Source organism: Pezoporus occidentalis, unplaced genomic scaffold, assembly GCF_034315485.1.
Source record: "Pezoporus occidentalis ecotype Australia unplaced genomic scaffold, CSIRO_AGI_Poc_V1 ctg199, whole genome shotgun sequence".
NCBI classification, from domain to species: domain Eukaryota; kingdom Metazoa; phylum Chordata; class Aves; order Psittaciformes; family Psittacidae; genus Pezoporus; species Pezoporus occidentalis.
This window is the reverse complement of record NW_026913844.1, coordinates 332,735-355,374: the sequence shown is the minus strand read 5'-3', so window position 1 is coordinate 355,374 and position 22,640 is coordinate 332,735. Positions and strand designations below refer to the sequence as shown.

The 22,640-nt window shown below is 49.1% G+C and overlaps 1 protein-coding gene across 8 annotated transcripts in view; it reads right to left on the bottom strand.

Moving 5' to 3' along the window:
- Positions 1-22,640, bottom strand: part of ARHGAP32 (Rho GTPase activating protein 32) — a 176,211-nt gene that overhangs the window by 7,539 nt on the left and 146,032 nt on the right. For all 8 annotated transcript variants that reach the window (XM_062617594.1, XM_062617593.1, XM_062617597.1 and 5 more), the window contains 11 exons: positions 17,790-17,939; positions 11,599-11,701; positions 10,349-10,493; positions 9,232-9,314; positions 7,223-7,330; positions 6,519-6,664; positions 4,691-4,892; positions 3,850-3,995; positions 2,833-2,907; positions 1,573-2,427; positions 27-925 (listed from right to left, as the gene is read on the bottom strand). In XM_062617594.1, the coding sequence (XP_062473578.1) occupies positions 27-925; positions 1,573-2,427; positions 2,833-2,907; positions 3,850-3,995; positions 4,691-4,892; positions 6,519-6,664; positions 7,223-7,330; positions 9,232-9,314; positions 10,349-10,493; positions 11,599-11,701; positions 17,790-17,939 (2,912 nt within the window). The remainder of the gene's footprint in view (positions 1-26; positions 926-1,572; positions 2,428-2,832; positions 2,908-3,849; positions 3,996-4,690; positions 4,893-6,518; positions 6,665-7,222; positions 7,331-9,231; positions 9,315-10,348; positions 10,494-11,598; positions 11,702-17,789; positions 17,940-22,640) is intronic.

Here is a 22,640-nt window from a genome sequence, read left to right as displayed (position 1 = left end):
GGGGTGGGGAGGGAACATGCACGTACCTGATTGGAAGCACTGGGTGCTTTAGTGGAGGCCACCGGCACTTGTCCCGTTGCCGCCTGGGGATCGTGGCGCTGTGCCGGGGCGGGCTGGCTGCTGCCCGGTGCTGTGCGCGGCGCTGGCACCACCACCTCTGCCTGCGTCGTGGTGGCACCCGCCGGTCCCCGCTGAGGCTCAGCTGCTGCTGTCTGGATGGGTGCTAAGTACGGCAGGGAGGCCGGGGTGCTTTTCTCCCCGGCACTTAGGACAGGAGGAGACTGAAGCTTGTCATCAGCTGTGCAGATGGGAATGTGGTGCTTGTCCCCAGCCCCACAGGTGCGGAGCTGGGGCTTATCTACAGGCAAGTCTGCTGCGGGTGGCTCCCAGTCAGGAGGGTGGGGGGGGGTGTGATCCCAGTCCCCAGCATGGGAGGAGGGGAAGTGGTCTTGGTCCCCCGGTTTACCAGGATGGAAGCTGGACTGCTCCTGCTCTGCATCTCTGCTGCCAGGCACGTCCCCGGGGGTGTGGAGAGGTGGAAGGGGGTCCTGGCTTCCAGGTGCACCCGGTGGGTGGTTCTGCTCCCCGGGTGTGCTGCTGCTACCTTGGAAATCCTGCTCTACTGGTGCACCCGTCTGGAAGTGAAGTCGGCTCTCGGGCAGACCAGTATAGAGGTGGAGCTTGTCTGGAGCACCGGCAGAGAGATGGAGCTTTTCTAGAGCTGTGCCAGCTTCAGCCTCTCCATAATTTGTGCTTTCAGCATGAGCATCTCCTGGCCTTTTCTGAGAGTGAGCGGACGCTTGCTGCGCAGACTCGGCTAACGCTAGGGCCAGCATGCGCGCCGCGTTTTTCGGAGGAGGAGGAGGGATAAGAGACACAGAACTGACGGGAACAGGATCCTGGGGGGAGTCGAGGGCAACTGCTCCTAATGGGGGGAAAATCGAGAGAGAGAGTTGATTTGACGTTACCCAATAAGGAGAGTGACCTAAGCGTAATGCCTACTATAGAAAAATAGATGCTTTCCACACTTATTCACAGTGGCCGTTCCTTCTGGGGTGAAACACGACTCAGAGCTCGTGTCTCACAATGCAAACGCTGCTCAACAGCACAGCAGTTCATCACAAAAAGGGGGGGGGGGAACCACAAGAGATTGTCTAAAGGCTCCTCTTGCATTTCTAGAGAGGTAGGAAGCAGAGAATGAGACACCCTTACACAATTTTGATCATAAGGTTTTAGGCGTGAAGGTCCCTTCTTCGAGTGTTGGCAGACTTAATTTAACAAAGAAAAGTCTTAGGTGGTCTATTGGCTGCAATGATTTAGAAGGACATGCTAGAGATTTTCATGTATGACAGGATGGGGGGGGGGGAAGCGGTATATGGAGTATTATGTGATTTGTGTGATGTAGGGAGAAGGCAGAGGTTAAGACCTTACTGATCTGCATAGCCCTGGCAAGACACTTGTGATCAGAACTGACGGGCAATCCCCTCTCCTAAAAGGCACGCAGAGAAGGACGTTTCTGAGAGCAGGTCCCCTTTGGAACTTAAAGAAAGAATGGAGGAAAATGCACTGTACCTGGCTGTGTGTGTCCAGTGGGTACAGTCTTATTCTGACTGCTTGACATTGGTCTCTCCCCTTCTTCTGGCAACTCTGCTTTGCCAGCAGTCACTAGCTGCGTGTGCTGTAGCTCTTGATGGGCTCCTTCCCCTGCTCCTGTTTCACTGTTTTTCAGGGGCAAGGACATCTGGGTTGGGGACCTGTTTGTGATTTCAGTCATGCCAATCCCTTTGCTCCAGCTGGAAGCAGAGGAGTTTCTGGATGTGACGGGCACTGCCCCAGTGGCTTCTGGCATGCGGCTGGGCAGCGCGAAGGAGACGGGTTCTGGTGTAGTCAGTGGTGGAGATATGATGGGTTTCCGGCCCATCTTGGGTGAGAACGTGGGGGGTTTGCAGCTCTTCTCTTCCGTGGGGCTCAGGTCCAGAGTGAAGAAGGGACTCATCTTCTCGTGGAAAGGGGAGACTGGCTCGGAGCTCGTGGCACTGCCTGGTGTCTGCGACTGGCTGCCTGATTCTACATCTTTCTTTAGTAGGCTTGGCTTCTCCTTATTTATGCCAACGGACTCCAGCAGGGACGTACTGCTATCCAGGCACTCGGACTCTGCTTGGGGTGGGCTGCACTGAAAAGACATCGGGTCAAAATCCAGGCTTGCGACTCCGATATCAGGTGGGCTCAGGTCAACATCTTCAGCAGACCGAGGAGAAATGAGGGCAGGAACGTGGATGAGCCCCTCATCCCCATCGCTGTCATCGTGGGGAAGGTTGTCATAAGAATTGCAGCGATTCATGTTTCCCAAGAGCTCTCCGTTGAAGGAAGCAGACAATGCATCGCTACTGGACCTAGGTCTTCTGGGCCTAAAGAGTTTAGATTCACCTAGAAAAGGATAGACAGAAACGGGTTTGTGTCAAACCTTATTGTCCACGAGGTGATGGTTTGGTGGTCTTTTTAGTCTTAAGGCGGTATGCAAGATGCTCACCCGCTCAACTCTTACACACAAACCAATGTAGTTAGCAGTAGCTCTTTATTGTGCTTGCTCAAATACTCTGGTCTGATTTAGTCTGGAGCTAAGCTGTGTGCACAAGCAAAACTAGTTTAAGTGTGCTGTAGAACTAAGGCTTTCTGTGTGATACCCATCTGTGTTGGGCAGCAGTAAGCTGCTTCATTAGTTAGCAAGTCCAGCTTTTACTGGAGGGCTGGAAATGAAAATCAGCAGTCAGTAATGCCAAACTGCCTTTTTAAACGCACACAGGTTAAAAGGGCAGGTCCAACTCATCTTACCATCAACAGCATGCAGGGAGGTGAGTGATTCTTCACTCTTAGCTGAGCGAAGAGTCCCGCTGTCTCCGCGTCCACCTGAGGGAATGCAGCAAGACAGGGAAAGGCTGAGTTAGGGAAGTGGTTTATATCTGGCCATGAAACCCACAAATGGGTTTCCAGCAACAGCAACAATTGTGCTTGTTTTAGAGACCCGGGAAAAGTAACCCACCTAAATAGTAACTGCTGCAGATGAGAGGTTGGGAAACAACCCTGCTGTCACTCTGCTGCAGGCCCTGTCTGGATGTACCCATGGTAATGGGCTGGCTGCTGCCAGCAAACAAAACCCCTTAAAAATGGGGAAGAACGTAACATTTACACAACTTGTTTGATGAGCACTAAACAAGTGTGACTTCAGCACTCTGAGAGGACAGCCATAAGGGCATTCATAGCATGTGTTTGTTAGACTACAACAGTCTCAATCTGGAAATGGCACCAGGTAAAAGATGGGATAAAAGTCCTCACTAGCCTGTGTTTAGGGATTTGTGGTGTGTTTTACCACAAGAATATCTTGTTGCTATTATAAACTGGGAAAGAGACAGTAAACTATACACAGAAAGGGCTGAGAATTCACCCTATGTACGTTGGATGTGGCTATAAACAGTTGTTGGGTGCCGCCTCTCGTTACACTTTGGGGGTGAAGGTGTTTGTGGAAAAGTGACTTTACTTACTCTAACTGCTGTCTTGTGAGAGCAGCAAAGGGAGACAGAACTGATTATTTCATAGGAAGTGTCATAAGGAATTACTCAGGCTCATTACAGTGGTGCCCACATATGGTCTTTCGCAAGCTACTCTGAGGAGAGCATTAAGAGGTGCGTCCTCTAGATCTGAGCTAACGTGAGATCCATTTAGGAAAGAGAGCGGTTAGCTGAAGGTGTCATGCAGGACTCGAACGCTAGGAGGAGATAAAAGCACACTGCAAATCTGAAGCATGCCCTGCTCGAAAAGCCTGCGTTTTGGGAGCTGCATCTGCAGCCTCACCTGCCAGGGCTATGGCTTTCATTTCCGAGGGCTCGCTGGGATTGCGCTGCAGCTTGCGTTTGGACACGGAGGAGGATTTTCCCAGGTTGAAGAAGGAACGCCAGCTGCCAACTGGAGACTTCTTCATCTTGCTGGGAGGCCTCTTCCTGGAGTGAGGAAACAGGGCAAGCTCCTCTTAGCTCCCATTACCGGTCGGTTGCTATTAGCGCTGTCTGGTTTACTGAGCTTAGAAACTCGGTCTCTTTCCAATAGCTGAGGATGATTTTTGTTCCTATAGCTCAGCCCGGAGGTGTTGCTGGGTAAATTTCTGGTGTGGTGCAGGTGAGCTAAGCCCCATTCTCCTACAGCACGGCTTTTATTTAGCTGGCAGATGCACCAGCTCTCTATGAACTGTGAAAGCATCCCTTGCTGATGCTGTAAAATCACATCTGCCTCCTCCCACTGCCATCGTACCCATTCAACTGCTCCATTTTGAGCAGAACCTGGATTTGTTCCAGGCACTCAGTCCTGAAACCTGGAAACTCCCCATGTTTCCAGGTGTTCACCCCACTTACGTGTCAGTGTGTGTGACTAGTACAGGTATCTCTATGCATAACACACAACACGGCTTTATACATGTAATAACCTTGCTGAAGAGGTGGCAGTGGCACAGAAGTGACATGGCTAAACTGAGTGCAGCAGACAGCTGATCTGAGCTGAATCCTCACAGAGTCCAAAGCAGGTGGAAAAACTGGCTACATTCCTCCAGGTATGATTAGTGTAAGTCAATACTGGCACGTTTTTGCTGTGATAAAACCCCAAACCAGTTATAACACGTGCTGGAAAGGAAACTCGTCCCTACCTTTCGGATGGGAAGTCTATGACTGTGTGGAATTTCCCCTGTAAAGCTGCAGGGCCTTCTCCCACTTCGATGTATTTGCTGTCTGCCACGATGGGAGAGTTGATCTGGGCTTGTGTCCGTGCTTGGGCTTCCTCCAGTGTGAGCAGCTTGGTGGAAGGAGAGGACACCAACAGAGACTTGGGCCGTGATAAAGAGCTGTGCCCTACAAGGGAAAACCACAGGCAAGAGGAGAATGAGAACACAGCAGTACGGAGATCAAAGCTCTGCTCTGTGTGTCTAGGGAGGTGCTGTGTTTTCCTAAAGCTTTGTTATCGCAGCCACTGAAAGACGTGGTCAGAGTAACCCTTTTGTTAGGGATATGGTTATGGCAAACACAAATACACATAACTGAGAGCAGCTCAGTTCCTTTAAAGAAGCAAGGAGGTTAGAAACCCACATGAACGTAAGCCTTCCTTAAGCTTCACCTGCATGCAAAAGCCTGTAAAGAAAGCTATGGGTTCATTCTTACACAGTTTTGGTCAGCCCCAGGTTCCACCTCCTGGTGCAACAGAAGTGCTGTGTGTGAGTTAAGGGGTCAGGGGGAAGGATACCATTGCATCTACACCCTGCTTGGTTCCTTCCCTACAGCACCCCAGCTCTTGTGCAGTGTATGTGTTTGTCAGCTGTAAATGCTATCCCAAGGTGAAGTTTGGGTTCCAGCTCTGTTTGTCTTACCTGGAGTGGCTTAAAGCAGGCTTGGGAATACCACTTTCACCTCTCAGGGGTGGAAGTGGGTAAGAAGCCATGCTCAAAGCCAGGCTCCTGGAAGCACTGAAGAGATGCTGCCTTGCCTGCTCTTGCCTCATGTGCTGTCAAAGAGCCTGAGCCATCTCCCTGCCAGTTTTGTGTCAGAGCACACACTGACTGTGAATGACCAAGTCACTGAACAATTAGCTGAATTTCCATGGTCCACTCTAAGCCTGGATAATTATTTGGCTCTGATTCTTAGTGTGCTTATCTTGCCCTGGCACTGCTCAGCTTGCTGTGGCCTATTCCTGTTCAGCCAAGTTAACCTCTGGCTCCTCTTGACTTGAAACTGCCTTCCAATAGGAATAGAAGCCACACTTGGAGCAACTCTGCTGTCTAAGAGGAGTTGTTTAAAAGGGGCAGCAGTAAATACACTGGAAACCCAACTATCTGTACCCCACAGCTGGTTGTACCTGCAAAGGATGGGTACGTTTCATAGGAAAGGCAGGTTATCAAAGCTGATGGTACAGGCTGACTGCTGCTTAGGAGTAGTAACAGCTCGTGGTACCCAAGTTTGCTGAGCTAACAGGGAGTAAACTTCCTTGATGCAACTCTGCTCCTTTTCAATGGAATGGGCATACTTACAGCAGAGGCCAAAGCACTCCCTGTTAAGTTCCTTACTTAATCTGTATTCCATTAGTGAATACAGAAAGCTTGCTTTAAATTGCTTGGTTTCTCTTTGGTGCTGGTGAGGCATGGTGTGGTACTGCAAGGCAGCTCGAATGGACATGCAGGAGCATCCTTGAGGATGGTTTTAAAAAGAAAGGGAAGGGAGCAAGGGGTACACAGATTTAGGAGGTTACTTACAATTTCTCAGTGCTAGAACATAAAAGCAGCCGCCAACCATTAAAGATGCATGCTTATGTGGAGCATCCTTGGCTTCTAGGAAAGGTGCTAACAGCAGTTTCTAACACCAGGCTGCATTTGCCTGGAAATCTGTCCTTTAGCTTATAGAACAAATGCATTTTCAATGTCCCAGATGCCCATTAAGTGCCTGCTACCTCTTTTGATCAAGGTGCAGCTCCTAGAGGAAGCCACTCACCTGCTCCATCCCGTATGACTGAGCTGAGCTTGGAACTGAAGAGGACATCCACGTGGTTCAAGATGAATTCCACAACCACTGACTGGATGCGCACCTCCATGAAGGCAGCGGTTCCACTGAAGCAGGCAGACTCTATCTGCTTTGATCTGAAGAGAAGGCAGAGGAAATGAAACACCAACAGCCAGAAGAACACTTGGAGATGTGCTCCTTGTGGGTAAGGCTTTGGCACGTTGTGCCTGGTTCCTCAGGCAGGACTTCAGGGGCAGGGATTGTCTCCCACTGACCCTGCCCAGCCAGTACCCCAATATTCACAGCAGCAAACTCAAACAAGGCATCATTTGACTGCTTGGGGGTGAAGTGCCAGCAAGGAGAAAAGAGCTTACCCTAATTAAGTGTCCACAGGGGGAATCTATGACTCAGGTTTCTCACATTTCTCAGGCTGGACACAAAAGCAGCCCAGGAACCAGTACAACAGGGGCCAGGGTTGTGGCTGAACTACACTGCTGGGTCAGGAGCTGGCCTTGAGCTTGTGCTTTGTTCCCATTAGCAGGTTTCAGAGGAGGAAAAGAGCACACTGGATGGAGGAAAGGAAGCTCTTCCTCACCTGCTGAAAGCTGTGGGTTTGCTGGAGAGCAGCTATCTGGTTTTATGGAAATGGAAAACCTCATCTTGTATTGAAATGGGGGAGAAAAGCCAAAGAGTACCTCAGGAGGTTTGGAGCCCAGACAATCGCTAAGTTCTTGGTGTGCATGTTTGTGATGGAACAATAATCAGCAAGACGAGCCAAATGCCTCATTAGGAACTCCAGTGTCCTGGAAAAGAGGAGATAGGCCAATGTTCAGCACGGATGAGCAGAGCCATGCTGTGGCTTACAAAACAAACCCCACTTCATTCGTTTCTTTCGGTTTGACAGCTCCCAGGAAATAAAACATTGCACTATGTACCCTAAGAGTGATGGTGAAGTGGTCTTTAGCAAATAATTACACTGGGCTGGGGGTGTCTGTCCTTGTTTGTGTAGGCTCAAGGAAAAGCTACTCAGTCCAAGGGCTGGATCCAGAAGCAGAGTGCCCTGGAAATTCACTGCTTGGCTGCTTTACTGTAACACTGTGCCATAAAACTCCACTGTGTCTGAGTCTACCTACGAAATGACTGCCTCCAGGCCTCTTGTACATACATAGAAAGGTTAAACTTCACAGGGACAAGGCCTGGAGTGAGGATGGATGTTTCCAGCTGGCAAGAAAACGGAGAGCTCTAGCACTCCATGGAACTTCTCTGCATAGAGCAGCGCAACAATGAAGTCTCCCTCTTTGTGCACTGGTTTGCATCCTGGTGTCTCCCATGTTCTCCCTCTGGCCTAGGGCTACACCACACACAGAGGACTCACTAGCTCCAAGTCTTTTAGTCACCCCCATAAAATGAAGAGGCATTTTAGGGTAAAGGTGGAATACACTAGAGAAAAGGAGATCACTTGTGAGGTCCCCTCAAGGCCCTATCCCCTTGATTAACATATATAGAGCATCACCATTAGTCAACACAAAGTACCAGCTACCACACTAACACATTTATAGCTTATAACACATTAGTTAACAATGATTAGCTCAGATGAATGCCCACAGAGTTAATTATTGATATTGAAGTAACAGGTAAGACAGTTATAGCACTCAGGAACAGCACTGCAATGGCCCAGCTAACCACCACACATTACAATGATTCAAATAGTTATAGTATCTAATCATAAACACATTAACATTTCCATACCCCATTAAGCTGCACAGAACTCAAAAACAAGATCAACAGATCCCCTCATTTCAATATATTAGCATAAACTGGAATGCATTAACATAAACCCTCATACTACTCAATAGAGTCGGGCGGGACATGAGATTAGCTGGTCCCCTCATTTCAATTTTTAGCATAAATTATCATTCATTAACATACAATTTAATATTTCTGCCTATATCTGCATAGAGTCAGAACATGGAAGGTCCTCTTCATTTCAATCTATTAGCATAAATTAGTATCATTAACATAAATTTCAATGTACATGCATGAATCTGCACAGAGCTAAAAACCAAGATCACCAGATCCCCTCATTTCAATGTATTAGCATAAATCTGCATAGGGTCCGATCACCAGATCCTCTCACCCAAGTATATTTGCATTTACTAGGATAAATTAGCATACATTAGCATAAATTAACACTGTTTTACTTTGCTTTATCTTGTTGCTTGCTTAATATTCTTTACACAATAAGTAGTTATCGATATCCAAATCACTTTAGGAGTTGCACCCAGCCATTAGAATACATAGTTGAAGAGAACTTAGCACACCCCATTACAACACTTAGTTACTAAAAGACTCATTATCATACACTATTATATTAGTTATTAATACCAATCACCAGCTTTTTTGTGTCTAATGCCTTTTTACCATAACTTTTAATACTCAGGGCTACTAAACACAATTACTTACACTCTAATAACACAAATTAGTAACTAATCTGTGAGTTACACAATAACTCACAGATTATTGAATAATAAATTGGAATATATTACAGTTAGCTGGTGTTTTTTAAACCCCAGATTATAATCAGTTTACTCCAACACTGTATTTGCCTCCAAACGTAGTTTCCAAGGCAGGCAAACAACACTATGCACAGGAGATAGTGTTTGCTAAGGAGCAAACTTGAGCTAGAACCCATCATGACACTGACCTGTAGTGAGGAGGGGGCAGCTGCTGGATGACATCGTGGATTTTCACCAACCGTTCCTCATCTGTAGCAGCAGAAACAGCATCCTGGAACGAGACAGGAAGGGATTTAGCTGCAAATAAGCCTCAATACCTGATGCATCGTCTGGATCCACGTGGCCTCTGCAGCAGTGAGGTGGATTGTGCTGGTCTTTACCTTGTGGGGACAGAGCAGCACACAGATAATGTGAGAAAGGCCAAGTACATTAAGATCTGGGCCACTTTCTAGCATCACAGAATCAAAGAGGTTAGAAAAGACCTTTAAGATCATCAAGTCCAACCGTTCAGGACAACTCATGCTGGCACCTCAGTACCTACAATAAGAAAACTGAAATAAAGACTTTCAGAATCAGACCTAAAAATGGAGCCTTTCAGCCCAGATGTTCAAAAGGGAACCAGAGGTGGGGAAGGTGCCTTTGTGCTCTGAAATAGGGATGAAAAAAGGGGGGAAGAATTGAGGGATTGACTGGTTTTAAAGCTACCTTTATGACACGGGTGCAAAACAAGCAATTTTCGATGCACTGCCTGGGATTTGGGGCTTATTTTATCCATGCATATAAATGGGGGCAAAACCACAGAGCTGGATATGAATCGATTTGTTCTGCTGTTGAATGTGGACACACACAGAGAAGCAGGAATGAGACAGCAATTATTCCTACAGGTGAGACTGGAAAGAGAAATCTGCATTCCCTCCTTCCAGCAAGGCTGTAAATCATCACCCTTGATACAACTGAGCCATTCCTTACAGAGGGTCTCCAGCTCCAAGCAGTGCTTGCTTCTAACCCCAGTCACGCTCAGGTAATCACTGGGGGATGGCAAACGATATAGGGGAATTCTTACTTATGTCCCAATAGCCTCGACCTGGGGCCCCACAACTGGAATTGAGATGGTGTGGCACAGGGGACAACAGCACATGGTAGTAAACCTAAAGGGGGTACAGATTTGATCTAAAAACCCCAACTTAAGCAGAAGTAAGGCAAAGAAAGGCGTGTGTAAGACAGGTTCAGCTTCCTGCTGGATCCTCTGCAGTGTTTCTCCATGTGGATGAAGTGAAGCTGAAGTGGAAAGCCAAAGGTACTTACTGAGAACTTCTCATAGAGCTGGTAGGTCAGCAGAGGGTTCGGGAGCTCACGGAAGTACAGTTTGCAGAGGGAGCCCACGCAGTGGATGTCCTGGATGTAAATATCCTTTGTCAAGTCAGGGATCTGCTCGGAGTCAAACTCGTGGCTGGAGATGAGAACAGGACAATGGGCAAAGGGGGTTGGAAAGGAGGGATGAAAAGAAAAACCAGTGCAAATTACAGTCAAGGAGAGAGAGTAGATCCTGATCCACAGGAAAACATGAACCCTTAGTGCCCAAAGCCGTGTGCCCCATGGCCGTGGTGCTGCTGGAGTGGAGCTTTCCAAAAAGAAGACCTTTTTGGTTTGATAAGGCATCTCCAGTTAGTTTTACAACCGACTGCCTGGCCTGCAAGCCCTATTGCTGCGACAGGGCTTTTCCCAAAGGCTGAGCATGTCTTCCACAAGCACAAAGGCAATGTGAAGGTTTAACCGCGACTGGGGGCTGCCTGCTGGAGCAGAGTGCCCAGGTCTGAGGGGAAGCTGCTGTCCCTTTGCATTGCAAAGGCTTGGAAATCAAGAAGAGGAAGCAATGCCCGCCAGCAGTGCTATCAGCACACGGAAACTGGTTTGAGAGCAGAAATTCCCTGGGGACACGCCTCTGCTAAAGCGGGAGGTGAGCCAGGAACCACATGAAGAAAATCCCTGAGCATTCCCTTGGTTTTCCAAGAGAGAGGAAAACCCAAATCACAACCGTTTATGAAACAAAAGCTGAGCTGCTGGAATATGTGCATGGAAAGTGCTGGTTTGAATCAGGAAGACAGACTGGCAGGGGCTGAGAGAACACGGCTGCTCCCGCTGAAGCTGTGCTTCCCTACGAGGGGCTTTAAGCTGCAAACCAAACCTGCCCATCAACTGTCTACACTGAAACCACAATGTCAGGGGCTTGGTGGCAACATCCCCGGCCTCTCCCCCTGTCCAAGCCAGGCAACTTGTAGCCAAGATAAAGTGCACCTTCAGCAGAGCTCATACACGGAGCTCACCTCTCCGCCGACACAATGGAGCCCATTTGTACCTGTGTCCAAGGCACCAGGTGCATTTGTAACTGCAGCCATCACCCCTACATCCCTTACAGGGTGAGGAAGCAGCTCCTGCCTTCCCCCAGACACAATGATGTGTGATAGAAGCCAGACTGGGGGGACAGAAGGGGTCTCTGCTGCTTCACACCAGAGGGTGAAGAGCCCATCCCAGTGGGTCAGACGTGGTGCCCTTACCGCAGTTTCTGGATGTTGGATGCAATCCCGGACAGACGATATATCCCATCCACAATGCCATGCTTCTCAATGAATTCAGTGCAGCTCTTGAGGACCTGTGGGACTAAGGAGCAAGTGTCGCTGGTTAGTTGAGCATGTGATTGAAGTCCTGGTGCAGGCTGCGGTCTTGTCAGGCGCCATACACTAAACCCAGCTGAGCTATTGCTTTAGTTCTTCCTTCAGTTCTTAGAGGAGAGAGCCTGTAAGGAATTTCACTTTAGGAGTTGGTGTGGAAAGCGGTCAGAGGTTTCCTTTGCTCTAAAGAAATGCCAGGATGTGAATCAGGTTGAACAGAGTCAACTGTGGTCAAGCAGAGAGAGCGCAGGTCCCATCACACCTCCCACAAGAACCATGGACATGAAATTCCACGCCAGGAGAGCTACAATATTGAGTAAAGACACAATATTAGCCAAAGATTTCTTTTGTTTGCAAATCTACCCAGGATTAACCCTTACCCCTTGCCTTAAGCAAATGCAAACATTAAGGAGATGCTGCTTTCTGTACCAGAGCCAGGCCAGTTTTAGCTTTTACCACTGAGAGTTTCCCCCCCTAATGTCTACCAGAGCGTGACTGGATTTAGAAGCTACACAATGTGCCCCACTCACAGAAGCTGCAGACAAACCAGGCTATGGCAGAATGGAAAGAATAAGCCCAGAGGCTATAATTAGGTGTCAAGTTAATACACAAACCGCTTCACCAACCAATTCCTTCCAGCTGACTTCTCGGCCTCATGCAGCACCCACTGCTGGCGCTATCTGTGCACCCTTGGAAGCTGAAGAAGGAGCAAATCACTTAATAAAAGGGAGGTAAAACTGCCCTGAACACCGAAGGAAAATCAGGACTCGGCTCTTGTGAGCATCAGCAAATCCGCATGGGAAAAGCTCAGATCCCAGTGGATCCCTCCATAAGCTCCTGTGCCAATCTACATTTATCCTTACGTTAGATGACAGGTCTGATCACCTTGCCACGGGACAGATCCTGAACAGGTCAAGTGGCAAATCCCCTTCCATCAAGCAGCAAATGCCATCTGTGAGGCCATTCCCCTGCACTCAGATGCTCTGTGCTTCCCCCCTCTGCAGCCTGAGGAAAGAGCCATACTAATGGGTTCCCTAGCAATCAGCAGGGGAGTCCTGAGCACAGGGCACTGGTGCTGTTCACCAGGGCACAGGGCACAACAAAATGGCCCTAAATTCTAAATTCTAACCCTTCCTGCAAAGAGATTCCAGCCCTCCAGGTTTCCTGCAGCCCCTTTAGGCACTGGAGCTGCTCTAAGGTCTCCCCTTAAGGAGCCTTCTCTTCTCCAGGCTGACCCAAGCCCAATGCTCGAACAAGCCCCTAATGCTCAGCTCCACAATCCCAAAGCCTTTAACAATCCACATTTGAATCTCATTAGGGTTCCCCATTGAAAGAAATACATAAACAAATAAATACATAGCACATTCCTGCCCAATTCCTACCAGGAGGCCGATAATGCCCAAGGAAGGGTGATGCACACACTGCGTGTGGGACCTTCTAGAGCTATGCACTGCTCCAAGGCCTCACCCCCTGGGGTTTATGGAGCTGGGTCAACAAACAGCACGCTGAGAACAGTGTTTGCATGGTATTTATGGTATTTGAGCTGAGCAGCAACCTGTTGTGACAATGTGAACCGGGTCAAGGGACAACAGGGGGAAGGGTGAGGGATGCAGCACCTACAATACGCTTCCCAAAGTCCTTACTTGTCACGGACAGAGCCAGAATAACAACCAGACACTGAAAAAGCTTCAGCAGACTTGCTCTATGCATTTCCTAATCTGGTTACCAGGACGAGCTGTTCTTTAAGCTAAATATATCATGGCAGCAGCATGGATATTTTGGGGGAATTCTGCTGGGTTGGAGAAGTGGCTGCAATCCAAGGAGGGCTATAGCGATACCTGAAGCCCTTGGCTGGAATGGTGACTTCATTGTCCTGCCCTTTGAGTCCCAAGCCCTCCAGCTACATCCTTACCTGCATGTATAGACACACACCTGGAGGGGACCGTGTCATGTAACGATGAGATGACAGCACAGGCTGAGGCTTGAGGTTACAACAGTGGCTTCTGTCACCGTGTTGTGACTTTCTCAGGCCCCTCTCCCTGCCTGTGGCATAAATCCCTACGTCAACTTGCCAGTTCAGAGCCCGATTCCAGCTTCTGGATCCCAAACCAATCACAACCGTAACACTGGGGGTTTCTTGTCACAGGATGCAGGAGCATCTACACTAAAATTCCACTAATGTTAGTTAATAGTTCTGGTTTCCTGCAGTTCTGCCAACCAGACTTGATGACACATGTGGTCTGTATCAAGAGCCATCAAGGCCTGCCTTAGCTCAGCACCCAGCTCCTGATGGCCACCACAAACAAGCCGCTTCAGCACCGGGTAACACACAGGATACGCCTCCAGCCCCAGTCATCTCTGCTCAGGAAACCTCAGGGCCCACCAGAACTGGTGTCTGTGTTTGTTAAACCCAGCACAAAGCCCATTCCAATTCCATGTTCCCATGAGCAAAACTGTGCTCATGGAGTTGGCTTTACTCTTTCCCTGAGCAATATTCCTTCAGCTTTAAGGTTCCATCCAGCCCAAACCATTCCATGAGTCTGTACTAAAGCTTCAGGAGCTATTTCTCATGAAAGCACTTTCTGAAGCAAAAACCTTGGTGCAAAGCAATCCCCTTTGTGGTCCAGGCCATCACAAGCAGGGATTTCACCCATGCCTTCTTGGATTCCAGGACGTGCCTTGTGCTTACAATTCAATCTAGTGTTTGAAGAAAGGAAAAGGGGGAAAAGCAACAAATCTGTAAATATTTATAACTTTCTCCTTTCCAGCAAAGTTTGCTTCGCTTCTGGTTTGTCCTGTTCTATTTCACTCTCTAGCAGCAAGAGGGACAGAGGGGAAAATGGTTGCGTTTACCCTCTGAAACATCCATATAAGCTAAATACTAAGACTCAGCTGTCCTGAACTCCAAATCGGGGTGGCAAAGACCCAAAGCCAGCCAGGGAGATGTTTATTACCACGAAAACTCTTAGGAAATGGGACTCCTCACATTAAAAGTATGAACCAAAGTGACAACACAGACATGACCAACCTTACCCTTGAGCTAAGGGGAACCAGGTCTCTACAGATCCCTGCCAAGATGCTGCCCAAGATCTCATTCCTTATGTTCCTGTTCTGATCCCAGCACTCTTCCCTAGCTCAAATCTGCAATAAATGAGCACCAAAGGCAACTGCATCACTCAGCTGTAGCCAGGGCATGGCTCGAAGGAACAGGTAACACTGGAGGAACCCCAACAAGCCACATGGACACCGGGTGCTTGTTTTATTTCTTATGGACTCACAGAATCCCAGCCTGGTTTGTGTTGGAAGGGACCTTAAAGCTCCTCCAGCTCCAACCCCTGCCACGGGCAGGGACACCTTCCACTAGAGCAGCTTGCTCCAAGCCCCTGTGTCCAACGTGGCCTTGAGCACTGCCAGGGATGGGGCAGCCCCAGCTTCTCTGGGCACCCTGAAGCCATAGAACGCTCTGTTTCAACGTACTCAGAGGCACAAATGAGGACATGGCACAGATGCTGCAATGCAGCACTTCACCAGCTCCCACACTAACCAAACACAGCCTCTGCAAGCACAATGCTTTCTAATTGGGGTCAAGCTAAATTTAAGTTCGATTTGGTGAGAGGCAAAGAAAAATAGGGGAAAAAAAGTCTCTCTACCTCCAAAGGGAACACGGCCTCCACCTGAGCCAGAGGTTACACTGAATGTGCTGCATAGAAGCACAGAATCCCAGCCTGGTTTGTGTTGGAAAGGACCTTAAGATCATCCAGTTCCAACCCTTGCCACGGGCAGGGATGCCTTCCACTAGAGCAGCTTGCTCCAAGCCCCTGTGTCCAACCTGGCCTTGAACACTGCCAGGGATGGGGCAGCCACAGCTTCTCTGGGCCCCCTGTGCCAGCGCCTCAGCACCCTCACAGGGAAGAGCTTCTGCCTTATCTCCAACCTGAACTGCCCCTGTTTCAGCTCAAACCCATCACCCCTTGTCCTGTCGCTACAGTCCCCGGTGAAGAGCCCCTCTTTAGGCTTTGGCAATGAACCGGATTCTGAACATAACTGCAGCCTGGTTCCACACTGCATTTCTGAGGAGCACGTGAACACCTTCCTGCTCATTTCAAACACTGTGCTCCCATAAAACTACCTGGTTATGTTCTGCTTATGAGGTGAGGAAGCCGAGCTCTTTGCTCTCTCCAATTCCACCCGGGGTCTGCTCTGGCATCTCCATCCCCTTTCAGCAGCTGCCTCCAAGACTGAGCAACATTAATGCTATGGGATGAGGGAATCTTGAAACGCTGCTCATGCACGGAGCCTGGCTCCCAGGAAAACAGCAACATCTCCACAAAACCAACCCCAGGATTACATCACTTGGAATACAGGTCAGAGAGCTGAATCACACCCAGAACCAGCCCTGCTGTGCGAAAAGGAGACATGCCCCTGTTAGCAGCATCCAAATTGGACCTGCTCCACTCCAGGCAGTTAGGAAAGAGTTAGTAATCAAGGCTGAAAGCAACTGGCAGCTCCTCAGGTGAAGAGGCCTCATTAGCCCTGTGCAGCAGTCATTCAGGCACACGTGATGGGAGGTGACTGTCAAACAGGAGCCTCCGGTGGACTTAGAACAATCCAGTTGAGCTCAGGATGTGCCTTTTAATGCTAAATGCAACGCACGCCAAGCCAGGGATAAGCTTTAGTTATTGCTGACTTCTGCCTAGCTAAAATGGGCAGGGGGAGGGCTGGGGATAAAAGAGAACTCTCTCTTTCCTGTGAATGAGCTCACTCTGCTGGCGTGCCTCCTGCCCTCCCACATTGCTCCCACAGCATGAACATAAACCCAGCTCTCGAGCTAGCTGGTGGTGTGAATTACCTACCCCTAATGTAGTTCTTCCATGGCTTACTGTCTGTTTCTGTCTCCAAACCACCCTGTTTCTGGCTCTCTGATGCTTTTCAAGGCCCAGCAATAAAGACTGGCTCCAGTTAGCAAGCCAACGAGCCTTGCTACAGCCCTGGTTCCATAAGAACAAGCTCATGTTATTCACCAACCGGTAGTAAAACACTTTGTGTAAAGCCAGGGAGTGCATGTTGAAACCGTGCGAGCCATGAAAGAATCCCTGCGTTGGGTTTGCTCCACAGCAATGCAGGTACCTCCCAACCCCAAAGTGAGAGGGTAGGAAAGAGCACGTGAAAGCAAAGTTCATCCAAGGAGGAGCACTAACAACAGCGCAAGTTTTCCTTGGGAAGGGCAGAACTTCTCTGCTGCCTCCCTCAACTGCTGATGGGAAGTGAAAGGGACTGAGAAGAGCTACAGAAACCTCACCCTGACAAGCTGAGGGAAGAGGAAACTGTGATCAAACGTTGTGCCCATTGAACTCCTGTGAGCTTTGTGAAACCAAGGGAGAAGGCAAAGGAAGGATTTACACTGTAAGGTCCCGAGTCAGAGAAACGTATGGATTTAACGCACCAGTTAATCATTCATTGACACTGACACGGAAATAAAGTCTAATTTCTAAGTGAAGTCTAAAATAAAGTCTATTTCCCTTAAAAAAAAGAATAAAAAAAACCCTTATTCACTCTTTACTCAGAGACATTGAAAGGTTGAGAACTCATTGCCAGCTCCAGCACTCCCACATCAACCACGTTTGCTTCCTATTAGAGCCCCAGCCTGGTTTGGGTTGAAGGGACCTTAAAGCTCATCCAGTTCCATGGGCAGGGACCCCTTCCACTAGAGCAGCTTGCTCCAAGCCCCTGTGTCCAACCTGCCCTTGAACACTGCCAGGGATGGGGCAGCCACAGCTTCTCTGAGCCCCCTGTGCCAGCGCCTCAGCACCCTCACAGGGAAGAGCTTCTGCCTTAGATCTAGTCTAAACCTAACTCCTTCCATGACCCCTTATCCTATCCCTACCTTCTCTATAAAAAGCCCCTCTCCAGGTTTCTTGTAGCCCCTTTACTCACTGGAAGCTGCTCTAAGGTCTCCCTGGAGCTTTCTCTTCCGTTACCTGTTTCTCTGCTAGCCCCAACTAGCCCTTTACTGGTCACCATCACCCTCAAGTAAGATCCCCAACAGAGGAAGAAGTCAAGAACGGAGTGTTTCTTACCGTCATGGCCAGAGTTGAGAAGATGCTCCCCCAGGTCACAGCCGAACACCCTTTCCTTCAGTATCCCCCGTTGCTTCAGCTTCTGCTTGGTTGGGCGCGACTTCATGAATGTCCTCAGGAAGGTGATGAGCTTGCCGTGCTTTTTGGACACTGCACAACAAAATACAGGCAAAACCACCTCGGTTTAGGTTTAGGTTGGTCTCAAGTCAGGCAAGGCCAAGCATAACACGTTCTACAGGGCGAGCAAGCACTGGAGTGACAGTAATTCCAATTACAGATATTCCAAGGTCCCATACTCAGCAGAGACTTGGCTTTGGTGCTAGTGCAGAAATAACAGGAGAACTGAACACAAAGACACATTCATCAGCGAAGCAGCTGCAGGTGGGAGCATCCCGAAGGATCTCACATGGAATACCGGACAGTGAGCAGCATCTGAGAGCTGGGCGAATGCAAAAGGCTAAAGCAACAAACCCGGTCACCTCGTGTGCACGGACCAACGCGGGTTGCAATCCATGAGCACAAAGAAATGCGCTGGCAGTAACTTTACTCTCATTCTAGTGGTCTTAGTGGGCTCCAGAACAAAGGAGTGCCTAATCATATCTGAGCGTGGAGGACGTTTGGCTCCGAGTGCTCTTTCCAGCACACCTGCAGTGTGAATGGCCCTCGCTGCAGCTGCGGCCGCACGCTCCATTCCAGGGCTTTCCGAGCCTTCTCAAGCCATTGCAAGATGAAAACATTACTGTCTTTGTTGGATGTAACAGCAAACTAAGGCAGCTGACTCGAAGGGATGCAGTTTATCCTCTCCAGAATAAATACCAGGAGCCTACAAAGGGAAGAGAGCTGTGCCTCCAAACCTCCTGTTCCGTTTCTCTCCGCAGTGCCACACGGGTGCAATCGGTCCCCATTCACACCAGCCAGTCCCTCCACAGTGGAAGGATGTGGGGAGTCACACAGGGCAGAAGTGGGTGACACAAATAACCCCGTGCAGATTGGAAGGAGAGGCTGAGCATTCCCATGGGACGCAGCACAATGCCCTTGGATGTCAACTTCTCTTCCTGAGGCCGAGAGGCCTCCCCCAACAAAAGTGCCATTGTGTAGGTGAGGTAAAACCAGAAGAGCTCTATTGAAAAGAACAAATCCCAGGGTAGAAAAGGCTGTGCTGCTTTGTGAGGAAGCCTTTACAGCTCTGCGAGGCTCTAAAGCCTCCGGCAGCACCAGCAATCCCTCTCCCCAGCTCCTGTCTCCGATCCCAGGGAGCAAAGACAACCCCAGAGCCCTGTCATCAGGGTCCAGCAGAGTGAGGCTGGTTCAAAGAAACCACAACAGCAATGAGGAGTCCTGGTGACATTGGGGTCACTGCGCCTCGCCAACACACACAGCTGGAAATGCAGTGAGCAGCTTTGGGAGTGGGACTCGGCAAACCCGGGATTTATGGGGTAAGGCTTCATAGTGGCAGGCAGGGTATTCCTCAAGCAGACAGCACGGAAAACCCTGTCCCAGGAACAAGATTATACCATAGGCTTCAAGTTGGTTTAATCCCTTCAAACAGCTGAGTATTTCCCCTTCTATTTTACCAAGTATTGATGCCATCCCTCTGTTTATGACCTTAACAAGCTTCCATCTATGTAAGCAGAGTGTTGCTTTTTGGATGTGGCAACACCACAATCCGCAGCAGCCAAATGCATCTGAACACCTGAAAGCCTCAAATCTCCCACAAACCCCATGTCTGCATCAACTCCAAATCACTTAACAAAACACGAGCCCTGAGCATCACAAAGTGTGGCTATGGGGGCTTTAACTGATCACTGATCACCTCCTGTCGGTCCTCCTCAAGAATAAATCATGGAATCCCAGACTGGTTCAGATTGGAAGAGACCTTAAAGCTCATCCAGTTCCAACCCCTGCCACGGGCAGGGACACCTTCCAGTAGAGCAGCTTGCTCCAAGCCCCATCCAACCTGGCCTTGAACACTGCCACAGATGGAGCAGCCATCCCCCGAATGCAGGTCTCATCCTGACTTGGGGCAATGTCAAAGCTGGAGGTGATAGGTCTGAGACGGATGCTTTTACAGCAGTCAAATAAAGAGACAAATGAAGCAATGAGTAATACACAGGTGTTCAGTTACAGACTGCACACAGTTCTTCACGGAGGATCTTATTCCACATAATGAAAAACGAGTCCAATGGAGAAAAATGCAGTCCAGCACTGCAGAAATCCCACTAATGCTGGTGACCAGGACAGCAAGTGACTTTTGGGTGTCACCTTGGTTCGTCAATGCAGGAAAAGGTGCAAGGGATGCACCTCCGGGATGCACAGAGGGACTTTGCTTGGATCACGAACCAGAAAGGAGAGCTGAGTTCTAAACCACAATAAATCTGTTCTGCCTTTAAGCCACTCGGTGCAGGGTAAAATAATCCCCTTGTTTTCCACAGCAGTGTCCACAACACTGCCATAGAGCAGGTTCCATAGCCAGAAATTCCCTGATCCACAGCCTGTGCACAAGTTTGCACTGTGCCTTGGTTAAACAGTTGCCTGCACTGCTCTCCTCTGAATCACTGCCTGCTCCGTAGGAGAGCTTCTCAGGCTAAAGCGACTCCAGAGCTTTATACCTACGCAGGAATGATTCACTGGTAGGAGTTCAGCCTCTCCTGGGTGGGGAAGAAAAGGAGAACAACAAGACAACCCGAGCAGTCATCTCTTTGCTGACAGGTTAATGAAAAGCAGATCAAAAAAGCCAGCAGGTGTCTGATAAAGGACAAGCTGCCCTGCCAACAAACAGCAAGCAAAGGGGAAATGCTTTCTGACCCCCAAGCTAGCAACACCAATGACGTGGGGATATGATACATCTGAACCCTTCACAGCTTGTGTCTCCACATGAGGTGCTCAGCAAAGGTCCTAGAAGTAAATTCAGATACAGCAGCATTCCTACAGGGCAGTTTTAAATGGTTGCTGTAGTCAGAGACACGAGCTACCAACTGCAAGGCAAACAAAAAACACAAATCCTAATGTTCATCCATACTACTTTCCACTTGGGATTTAACCACTGTAAGCCAAGAAACAGAGGCTTTCCTAGAAGAACCAAGGGCTGCTTTTCCTCAGGTCTGGATAAATCACAGGGCCTGAACCAGCAACAACAAGGTCTCCATCTCCATAGTGAGACTGGCTGCAAAACACCCCTCACCTGAGGCTGGGCTCCTTGTGAAGCTTTGCTGGCACGACAATGTCTATTAGGAGGGAGAAGAAATCTCACACCCGGGGCTGACATAACTACACTGGACAACGTCTCTATGTGGTGGGAAGGGAAAGGAATGTTGATGCCAGGTAGTTTATTGTGGGTTTGGGCAGCTGCCATAGTCTGTACCCCCCTGAGGAGCACTGATCCATCAAACCATGCTGCATGTTACACCACCAAGCTTCTGTAGTAGAAGTGAGGCTTGAGATTCCCCTGGCTCTGATAAAAACCATCAAATAACAATTACTTCATTAAAAGCAGGGCAGTGCCCAGACTGAAAAGGCACTTTGGGATATGCTTTATGAAGCTTGCTCATGGAGAAATGTGCCAGCATCTGCTTCAAGGCACTTGCATGGCTCATGCTGGCCACGATATATCCTTCGTGGGTTAGGAATGTACCTAAAGGGGCTGATAAGAAACCTGGAGAGGGGCTTTGGACAAGGGCCTGTATGGACAGGCCAAGGGGAATGGCTTTAACCTGCCCGAGGGGAGACTGAGATGAGCTCTTAGGCAGAAGCTCTTCCCTGTGAGGGTGCTGAGGCGCTGGCACAGGGTGCCCAGAGAAGCTGTGGCTGCCCCATCCCTGGCAGTGCTCAAGGCCAGGTCGGATGCAGGGGCTTGGAGCAAGCTGCTCTAGTGGAAGGGGTCCCTACCCATGGAACTGGATGAGCTTTAAGGTCCCTTCCAATCCAAACCATTCCACGATTCCCTGAAAAGAGCACTGTCTCCTCACTCCTTGGCTTTGAATCCTGGCAAACAAAGAGGAGAAGCCTTTTAATAACTGAAGCTTTCCTGTGCCCCCCCAGATCATCTTGTGCTTGCATTTTCCTCCCCTTTTCAGTACCAAAAACCCCTGAAACAAAGGCTCCCAGAACAAAACACATTTCAAGTCTTGCACACTGACAGTGCTTGCTCGGTGCCCATCCAGCGCATGGTCCTGCATTTTGGACAGGATAATGGCACCTTCCCGTAGCACACTTTGCCAAGGGAAACCAAACCCATGCTAAACAAACACAGAACACCTGCTCTATCTCCTGTTGCTATCACTAATAGGGTGGATTGGAACCTGACAACAGAGCACTTTCTAACACAGGGTTAGTAAACTTTGACTTTGAAAGAACATCTTGGAGGGTGTGCGCTGCCCCAGCACACGGCCACCTTTATTTCTCTTATGCTGGGTTTCTCTTATTATCAGCAGTGATTTTACAGACCCCAGGTCCCAGCCGTGTGAGGAGAGCGTGGTGCTAAGGTCAGGCACATGAGCACATGTAGCTGCACAGCTGAAAAGGTACAAGCAACCTGTGATACCCAGTCACAACACCAAAGCTGGGAAAAGGCATGGGGATGGCATAGAAGAAGCTGCAGGTAGGTATTACAAACCAAAAGCCAAATCCCTCCTCTCTGAAGAGAGATTTGCAGCAAGTCAAGCTATCATCTTTCCAGGCTATTAGACCTTCAGGATCCATCCTCCTCTAATATTAAACAGGGGGAGAAAGGAGCAACAGACTCTATTGAGGAAGAGGAACCAGGAGATGAGAAGCCAGGGTTGGTTTGTCACTATTTCCCCGCGCTCCTGATGCTGCAGACACTCAGAAGTACACTTGATTGTGAAAGTGGAC